Genomic DNA, 10,423 nt, shown 5'->3' with positions numbered 1-10,423 from the left:
GGAATGATGGACAAACATGGCTGTAAGCATACTAAGCTGTAGAGTGAGCTTGGCATATTCATATTATTTTCATCCTCAACATCGAGGATTGTGTAAAGCTCAGTGGAAGATGCCCCTTAGAATAGTTTTGATGCCCCCAAAATGACTTCCATTCTCAACCCCTCCCCATGACATTTGAACTTAAGACCTCGTAACAACTAAACCCCATACAAACCAACTACCCTACAACTTATCATGGATCAACCACAACAATACTTATTATAATAATTTAAAACCAATATTTCTAATTACTTTTCCATATTTATCTCATTTACAAACCCCTCAACCCCATCCCATTATTATTACAATAAACACAATAATATATCACCGAGGAAAGAGTTCAAAATTGCGAAAACAAAAAACGCACAACAACCTCTGGTCCCAACATGACAACATGAATGAAGTAGGCCTCTCATGTTGGAGATGATTTAGGGGTTATTCCATGGCCTTCTCTCCCTTTGAAACCCCCCAACCATCCCTGTAATAATTTATTATATTATCTTTAACGATGCTACTTTTACTCTCAATCTTTAACAGCTACCGGCCTTCCCTCTTCAAAACCCTTATATAGAGTGTTTTCTCTCCATCGTCCTCAAAAACCCTTATATAGAGTGTTTTCTCTCCGTCGACCTCATTGCCCTTTGCCTTCGAAGCATTTTTGCACAATTAAATCCTTTGTCCAAAATCCTCGGGGTTTCGCATTCGTGTCTGATATTGGGCGAGTTTCTGGCATATTTTGGATCCATCGATTTCATTCGAGCCCTCCCTCTGTGCACTATCTGGTATTGGGATGGCTGGAACTCAGGAGGATCCTGTTCTTACACGGGCAGTAGATGACGATTCGAGAGAGAACGAGGATGATGCCGGAAAGGAAGAGGACACTGGAGCTCAGGTTGCACCCATTGTTAAGCTTGAGGAGGTTACTGTCACCACGGGCGAAGAAGAGGAGGATGTCCTTCTTGACATGTAAATTTCTTAATCCATGGCTATTTCATGATTTTGTTTTCTCAGTTGAAAGTTGTTTTCATGGCCTCTTCGGTGGCCCTTTTCCTGTGCACATAAATGGGACCTTGACTATAAGGAAGATGCATTTGAGCAGTTATTTACTTCTAATTTTTCTCCTTTTTAGTAAGATCTGTTTTTATCGGGTTCTCGATGTTTTGTTCGCCTGTTGATGATGATCGGATTTGTCATTTCAATGGGGTGCTGAAGAAACTCTATGGTAGATGCATTTAGCGGGCTATGGTTTGTTTTATTGGGTAATTAGGGTTTTGCTTTTCTGTGTATTTTGTGAGTTTCTTGTTGTTTTGATGTCCCATTGATATTTTGATCAACATTTTTTGATCTCATTATGGTCTGTAATAATTGTTTTCCTATGTTGATAGGCTGCCGATGAAGATTTTTTCGGGGATGCATTTGATGGTTTATTTGTTATCATTGGGGGTTTTGTATTTTGACGAGTCTTTGTATATTTTGTTGAACTATAGGCCATCCTTTTTTCAATGTCTTTGAAGAATCTATGATGGTTTCTCTATTATTCTGGTTTAGTGGGGGGTGTGATGGTCATTTGTTATTGTTAAGCATACGGGGTTTCGTATTTTTTGGTTTTTGGATTAGCCATTGAATACTGAATTGGGCCTATTTGATAATCTATCTTTTGGTTATTGGCATTAGGGTGATTTGTCTTTTTATGTTGTGAGGTGGTATGATTCAGGCATATGTCTGTTTTGGTCTTCTGTCAACTGTTTTCGTTGACTTTCTATGATGTTTTGAACAGGCTGTTGATCATTTCTGTACTTTATGGGGATGTATGGGATGAGCATTCTTTTGTTATTAAATAGTTGATGATTTGTATTCTTACATGTTTGATGTTATTATTGAGCTTTTTTGTGGGATCCTTTTCGGTAATGTTAAGGAATATCTCCTGTGTTTTTAATAGGTCGTTGGTAATTTATCTTTGAATGCATTTGATATGGTGGGATATTGCGGACGTTACTTCTAATGGATGTCATGGGCTCTTAAAATGATCCTAATGCAGTTTCATTGTTTATTAATATTCCCATTCTTTTTTATATGTTTGACCTTGCAGGAAGGCGAAGCTGTACAGGTTTGACAAGGATGGGAATCAATGGAAGGAGCGTGGTGTAGGAACAGTAAAGTTTCTTAAGCACAAGGATACTACAAAGGTTCGGATGGTCATGAGGCAATCCAAGACATTGAAAATATGTGCAAACCATTTAAGTATGTAAATTTGTTTGTTTGTTTTTTTTTGTGTAATTTCCCCCCTGATATTGTAATAGCTTATCTTACGTCCAAGTTTTAAGAGGCTTTCTGTGCCGAGAATTTGTGTTGATCCTTATTATCTGGATTATGTTTTTTTTTTTTTTTTTGCCTTGCAGTTCATTCCCCAATGTCACTTCAGGAGCACGCAGGTAGTGATAAAACTTGGGTCTGGCATGCAACTGATTTCTCAGATGGGGAACTGAAGGAAGAACTCTTCTGCATTCGTCTTGGCTCTGTAGACAGTGAGCACTGTTCTTAGACTCTTCTAATCCTTGTTATGATCTTTTCTTTCTGTCTTGTATTTTTCTTTGATAAAATCAATGTTTGAGTACCTATATTCTTGGATCATTTCATTGAAGGGTTGATTTTGCATATGTTCTTAGGATGCTTTTGCGCAGATTATAGTGGGTTGGTAAGGGATCCCCCTCCCCAAACACCCTATCAGCATAGTTAAGACTTGAGTTTAGGGTGGCTTTAATTATCTCTGGTAATAGCAAATGATACGGAGGATTGTGCATAACCCACCCCCTTTTTGATTCCAATAAGCAGAGGTGGTCACTATGGTAATCCGATTTCAATTTGTAGTTAGAAAATGGGGTCACAACTTTCCATATTTTTTGTTTTGTTTTGTCTTTTTACATCAAACAATAGTATATTTATCAGAACCATAGTCAACTAAACAAACAGGAAACAATTTATTTGACAGGTGGAAGAAGTGATAGGCTTAGAGCAATTGAATTGTAGGCCATGCTTCTTGACAAATTGATGAACAAATGTCTCCTTACTTGAGATTTAGGTTGGCACCATGGCACCATCCTGTCCATCATTATACACTAATCTTGTCATTATCTTCTTCACTGTGAATGACTGGCCTGTTCCCTGCAAATAGATCTGGGCATAGAGGAGCCAATCCAAGAACAGTAATCTCTAGCACAAGACAATATTAATGATCTAAATACCTAATCCTGAAGCTTGAGTTTGATTTTTCTCTACTGGTTCTGAATCTCTGATTGAGAATCTCCCACTCGTCATTATCAAACCTTCTCCTTCATCATTGGCATCAGCTGCACTGCTGAGGTACTTTGGTTGGTTGTCATTGGACTTGAGAGCTTGAAGTTTCAAATGATTATAGTAACAGACAGCCAGAAAAGCCAGTCCACACCCACTCAAGTTTATGACTGTAACCTTTTCATTTATTATAGACAAAGATTATGTTATGAGCAGCCAGTCCTTGACAAGACCAGCAACATTCATAGTCAAGGCTGAAGTCTTTCCTATCAAAAGAAACACTGCAAGATTAAGAGCCAAGGCACAAACAGAAATGTCATGTAATCCAAATCAAAGGAAGAGACCCTGATTATCAGAAATGGGTATTCTACTAAGGCCCAGGGGGTGCTGAGAAAAACAAGGCAACAAGGAGCAACAAAGATGTGATGGGATTCAACTTAATCCCTTTTGATGTTCGTGGAATTTGTATGAGAACCAATTGGGTAGTCTCACATGCAACTGCACTTAACTGGAGAATCACCTCCCATGCATTCATCTTGGCCTCGGGCTCACCTTTATAAGCTTCTTTCTTCAGGGAAACCACAATCAAATACACAGCAATGGGAATTAGAGCTTTCAGCATTTGAAATAATGATACTAAGAGGAAAACATAGGCAAAATTTGAAAACCAGAGACCCAAAGAATACACTTATCAATACTATGGGTTCAACGAGCTTGAAGACTCTTACAATAGCAACAGCCAGTGTTGAGTAGAAGCCCATGTGAATCATGGTGGGACTGATCACACTAAAGTTGTCAAGCAATGGCAACTCCAATGGATATGGCTAACATATTGGCCATGGCCTCGCCTTTATAAGATTCTTTCTTCAGGGGGACTACAATCGAATGCATATCAAATGGGCACAAGAGCTTTCAACATTTGAAATATCGATACTTTGAGAGACATGCACCAAGGGCTGCATCATTTAGGATTTGTACTCAGTTTAGGTGTCATATTCAAGGGGAAGTTTTTATGCTTTCCACCACTTCATAGATTGTTAGAGTGATGAAACAAAAGAGGCTCCCTCTTGAGGCTAGATTATGTCATTCATATCAGCTGTGTTGTTGATGTCCTAGCTCAGCCAGGTCTTGCCAAAACTCTGTTGAGGTTCAAAATTTATTATAAACTGAAATGTCTTCACAAGAATTGACCTCATAAAATGCCATAATCACAAGATATGCCATACATGGCTGTGATTATGGCTCGCAAGACCCTTAGACTTTGAGCAATGAGGCTCGCAACATCACTTATGATTATGCACTCTACAATTCTGTGACCAGCTGAATGTCAAGCAATTGAACCACGATTTAAATCCTATTTTGTCAGCAATAAGTACTATACTTTGTCTTTATTTAGTGTAGAGAACCAAGCACTTATTCTGCTCATCTATAGAAGGGACAATGGTTGTTTGCCTATGAGGTATAAGGAAATCCTATCAGGAATACCCTAGGTGCCCTTCCTTCGGTACATATGGTAGTTAGCTAAAAGTGGTTTTTCATGACTCCAGTTCTATTTTCAGTGGGCGGCTTGGCACCATTTTTAGAAAGGAGGTGCAAAGGAGCTGCCTAACTTAATTTGGGTGATTTTAAAATTCCTCTTTGTTAAATTTGGAAAACTTGAAGTTTGGGAAATGTTTATTTTGTATTTTTGACAAAGTTGACCCCGTTGATTAGTTTGCAACTTTACATGTGAGATGGAACTTTATTATTGAACAAGAAAGCTGATTTGGAATTCTTATTTGTTGAGACAAATTAGTTAGTAATGGAATTCTAGCTGATTGCATGAGTTTTTGTTTACTTATGAAGAGATCAAGCCACTTATTACAATGGTTTAGTGGAAGCCATATTTATGGTTGTTATCGGGCAATTTTGCAGCATTTTCCTCACTTCAGCCACTCAACAACAGTTAGATTTTGCATGAATAGGCCACCCACCTTTGGGAATTTGGGGAGCTATAAGAGAACACTGAATGGCATTATTTTCTAGAGTTTTCTCAGTGAGCAGTCAACGTTCTCTTCCATCCTTCCTTTCTCTCATTGCTGCCTACATCTCTGTGCAGTGCATACTATTGCAATCATTCTCATATTTTATCTCCATGATGCAAACAATCTTTTGACTAATACAGTGATGGAGTTTGACCATGCAGTTTCTTTACAGCTCTCCAAATTCGATGGTTGAACAATGTTGTATGTTGCAGTAGTGTGAATGACCTAAGTGCCTGTACTTTGAAGATTTTTTATCACTTAAAAGTGCACAACCATCTTTTCTTCTTTCATATTTGGTGGTCGTGGACTGGGATTTTGCATATTATTTGATCTTATAAGTTTCTTGTGTCCTTGGATGCTTACACATATATCAATGAAAATTACTTTCTGTGCTGATCACTCATATTGACCAAGCATATGCTTCCAAGTGCTGAAAGTGCATGAACACGAGGGACACCCTCCTGACTGGAGAAATGACAGTCCAAACAGAGGAGTAATTAGCTGTGACCTTAGGCTAATTAGTAATTTCTCATAGCTGTTTCTTAGTCTTGCACAAATCAGATCAGAGAGAGAACACTTCCCAATACATAGTATTAAAAATTATAAGATGAAGTTTGAATTTAACAAAGTCAAAGGATGAACCGAAGTCTTGGATAGCTAACGCAGATCTGACACCTTCATGAGACAGAAATCAGAATGCATGGACAGAGACTACTAGGAGCTTTCCAGAATATTTCCAATCTAGCTCATGCATGGACGAGCACAAATTCTCTTCAACAAGAGAATGTGCAAGTTAATTAATCTTCAGTAAGTTGACTACATGTGGATGAGATACAGTGAATTATCTACAAGTTGAAAGGTTCTTTAGCAAATGTATGCTAAAAACATGTGGATCTGGATTAGCTTAATCTCCAAGCTAGGTTACAACTGAATGTACATCATGGGGGGTAAACATGCAAGGGTCACTTGATTGTCAACAGCCATATACAAGGAATTCATATCACCCACCTGAGAATCGGGCAAACTGAAAATCACTGATATGTCGATGTTGCATAAGGAGAACACATATTGCCCTATTTCCAGCTAGAGGCCCCATTATAGTCAAGGTTTGCATTTTCAAGACTACAGGGATTGCAATTTTCATTCACAAGAAAATTTGTCCCATTTTCTTACCAGAATATGCATCGAGAAGAGAGGCTGAACCGGTGCCCCTTATTCCATGCCTAATCATCAAGCCCAAAATAACACATGCTTTTCTTGGTGGAAAACATCACTTGTGGATGACAATTTAGCAGAAGCATGAAAAACCATGTGAATGGGATTATCGTTCACCCAGATAACTAAAAAACAAATAAGTCTATCAAGGATTGTGCAGACGGAACTTGGAAGCAGTCGGAAAAATCCTTGTTAGGACTCGAAAGGCCCCAAACATCTAAAAAGGTTGTGAAGGCTTTAGGTAACAAAGCATGATGCTACAATTCCAACACCAGAAGTCAATAAAACGTTTTTTTCTCTTTTACAATGTCATGAAGATCGTAACCTCGAATACTAGAAGAGGTAAGCCAGAAAATAAGGGTAGAGCTCTATAAAAAGAAGCTAATATTTGACAAGCCTGACATTGTGTTTGTCTAATAAACAAAGTTGTCAAGTGAAGCAATTGAAATGGTATATTTGAAAAAACACAAAAGATAGAAGAAAACAATGGGCAGAGTATATGGCCTTCTGATATGGTGGGATCAATACAAATTTTGTACAAGTATATGTAGGGAGATTATGGGTAAGCTAAGACTTCTCCTCGAGCATTGGAACTTGTAATTTTATGTAACCAATGTCTATGGAACTAATTTAGCTGTTTCAAAACCTATCTATTGGAAACTCTTGTAATAAGAAATGAAGAACTATTGCAATTACCCTGTAGAGGCTTTAATAACACCTGGTATTCTGGTTAGTGATTTTATTGGACCTCATGTGCATATCCTACATGCACAGGATGGACTATTCATATGTTACAGGGTATTATTCTTATTATTTAGGGTGCACATCTTCAGGTGCTCAAGAACGATTACTAGAACAGTCAATTAATTCTGCAATTTAAAGGATGAAAAAGGAGGTTATAGGAGTCTAGTTTTGGTTCTCATCCACAATGTCACACTAGTCTGCCTGGGCATGGTTCTCATGGTTTAATAGTGACTTGAGGAGTCATAATACCACAGATCACTAAACACGAACAGCTAAGGTAGCCCAAGGACAATAGCCATCTTTACACATTAATTAACAGGTTTACATTAATTATCCTAGGGGGTTTTAATACTTCCAAATGCTTAAAAAACAGTTAGCAGAGCATTCACATTACACATTCCAACAATCTTTTCTATAAACCAACCAAATGCAGTCAGGAGAGCCCTCCTTTTAAACTATACAACCTTATTGTTAGTATGATCAACCTTATTTTAATATATAGTGTGACAAACCGTATGTGACAGGCAGGTGGAAAACTTTTCTCGCAATTGACTAAGCGACGTCCTGCGAGCCAGACTTGAGACGGAAACCCTCATCAGAAGTATATGCTTGGCTCTTTTCCAAACAAATGAAGAGTCAATGAGGTTTTGTGTAATCACTTCTGGTATCGTATTGGGTTATTGTTAGAAGCGATAATTGGATTCAGATTCTCATCGAGTGAGTTGTTCTGTTTTCTCAATTTGAGAGGGTTTGTTTGGAGGGAAAAACGAAAGAGGACATACAAGAATAGTGAGGGGAAAGATGCAGAGGAAGAGGATTGAGAACATCGCCAGTAGGCAGGCTACATTTTCCAAACATAGGTGGATTGCTGAAGAAAGCTTACGAGCTCTCGGTGCTCTGCACTGCAGAAGTTGAACTTGTGATTTTCTCCCCAGCAGGAAAGCTCTATGAACTGTTTTGTAGTGCAAATCCTACTATTTTGATTCTAATAATCATGGCTATGCAAACCTCATGAGATTCTTACTAATAATCCCGGTGGTGCAAGCCCTAGTAAGCTCGATGTTGAAAAACTTAGTGTAAAACCTCCAAATCGCTGGTTTTGTTGTAGTGCTTATTGGAGAGTATATAAAAAATTTCACACCTTTTTATGAGATATGGGAGGAAAACATGTTAAAGATTTTTAATAAATATAAAATTTCCAAAATGATGCTAGTTACGTGTGATTCTTTTTTCATTGTTTGTGATTATGAAAAATGAAACTCAATGTTTTTTCATTAGTGCACACATATTTCATTATATAATTGCATATAGAAAAATCATTCCAGAGCCGATAACAATAAAAGTGAAGAATTTATGGTCCAACGTTATATTTAAGGGAGATGTTTAAGGATGACGTTTGAATTTTGTTTTTCATTTTATGACATTTGGAGCAAATATTAGGAAGGACTTTGAGAAAGGATTGTCCTTGATTTTCGAAAATGGAGTTGTTCCTTTCCAGCCATATGCCCCAAGTGACCATCAAAGGGAGAGCTCATATGTTTTTTGGATGTTTTCTTTATAGCCATTTTTTTACATATATCCATAGAGTCCCCATGCCATTGATGTGAATTACTTGTTCGGTTTTTTTTAACCAAAATTTTTAACCAAACAAGAAAAATTAAAAAAATACCTCAAGATCAAATACTGAAACAAAGACCTATTGACATACCTTTTAAAGTATGGAAAGAACTTGTAAAATCGTATGAGAAGTTGGATGCACAAAGAAAAGCCGGCAATGAGAGCATTCAGGTATTGAATTTTTCATTAAACATTATTTAGAATGCATTAATACTTATAAGTATCTTAGACATGTATTTGTGTGAAAATAAATTGAATTGGTTTATGTTTAAGGACAAGGCATCCAAGGCGAGGTTAACCAAGACAAAAGTCACTCATCGTAGTGGCCAGAAAGGTTTAAAAGCACTGATAACAACCTTTGTAAGTATATTAAACATGTGATATTTTTTTAATAAATTTTGTACTAGAAGAAAGTCATTGTTATCTAATTTCTCCCTATTTACTGATTGATAGGAACTAAAATATGGAAGACCTCCAAATCATTTGGAAAAGGAGGTGCTGCAGCAAAAGAGATGGGTTGAATTTGTTGTTTGGATGGACTCTATGGTATGTAATCTTAGTTGGGTTTCCAATATACTTTTAAACCATATTTTCATTTTATTTTTTAGTACTATTAGATATTATATCTTACCTCATTTTATGGTTAACATTGTATAACAAAAACATGTGTTGTGTTATGTAATTAATACTAACATGTAATATTGATTTTTTTTGTCAGAATGCTATAGGTAATGATTGCCAAGACGATGATCCAAATTATGTTCAACATATATCAGGAGATGATGAGGATGAGGATGAGGATGATGGTGGTGAAGGAGGAGATGATGATGATAGTTGCGGTGTTGGTGATGATGTGGATCAGAGTAATGAGGATGGTCAAGATGATCATGAGGATGATCTTGGTGGTGGTAGCTAGGCATGCACATGCATTGTTTTTTATGAAGAAATTATTGTGTAGAATGACATTGTTATGTTTAGATGGGTGTTGTGAATTTACCCTATATCAATGAGACATTTTGATTTTGTAATCATACGATGAGTTTGATTTATGTATGTTGTTAATTTATCGTAGAATAACGATATTCAAATATGTTGATTTGTTAATCATATTTGAATTTTACTTGTTTTGATTAAAAATAATACTGATTTTATTAGTATTATGTTGCTATTTTATACATGTTTTGAAAATTGTTAATGACACATTGTTATTTTTTTGGATGGATGTTGTCAATTTCTCTTAAATTTCTTTACAAATGATTTTGAATTGTGATATCTGCTTTAATGATATTTAGAAACTATCATATATTTCACTATGAATCTATAAAGGGGGTCATATATGTAAAGAAAAATATACTCTATATAAGAAGTCAAATGCGGATGTAACCATGGATGCAAAATTGAAAGTAAAATTGGATGTTAAACTAGGAATTAATACAAAATGCAAACAATTGACATACAAAGTGTTTTAAATTAGAAGTGAAAAATTGTGCAAT

General features: G+C 36.6%; 1 protein-coding gene across 4 annotated transcripts; it reads left to right on the top strand.

Annotated features, from left to right (window-relative positions):
- Window positions 1-675: 675 nt before the first annotated feature.
- LOC149245052 (ran-binding protein 1 homolog c-like) lies at window positions 676-9,963 on the top strand. Of its 4 annotated transcripts, XR_016266496.1 has the most exons (6): window positions 678-1,005; window positions 2,129-2,280; window positions 2,439-2,564; window positions 9,204-9,290; window positions 9,384-9,476; window positions 9,649-9,963. XR_016266496.1 is itself a non-coding variant. In XM_089457642.1 (5 exons), the coding sequence occupies exons 1-4, from the start codon at window positions 830-832 to the stop codon at window positions 9,449-9,451; spliced, it is 522 nt and encodes a 173-aa protein (XP_089313768.1). In that variant the 5' UTR covers window positions 676-829; the 3' UTR covers window positions 9,452-9,476; window positions 9,649-9,963. The 4 variants fall into 4 exon arrangements, 3 of the variants coding, with proteins under 3 accessions (XP_089313768.1, XP_089313771.1, XP_089313769.1); XM_089457642.1 differs by lacking the exon at window positions 9,204-9,290 and having other exon boundaries at window positions 676-1,005; XM_089457645.1 differs by lacking the exons at window positions 9,204-9,290; window positions 9,384-9,476 and having other exon boundaries at window positions 677-1,005.
- The last annotated feature ends 460 nt before the right edge of the window (window positions 9,964-10,423 follow it).

Source organism: Pinus tabuliformis, chromosome 7, assembly GCF_031772625.1.
Source record: "Pinus tabuliformis cultivar Carrire ecotype Pingquan chromosome 7, CPIR1, whole genome shotgun sequence".
Lineage (NCBI taxonomy): Eukaryota > Viridiplantae > Streptophyta > Pinopsida > Pinales > Pinaceae > Pinus > Pinus tabuliformis.
Note: the sequence above shows the minus strand (reverse complement) of the source record. Positions and strands in the feature narration are given on the sequence as shown.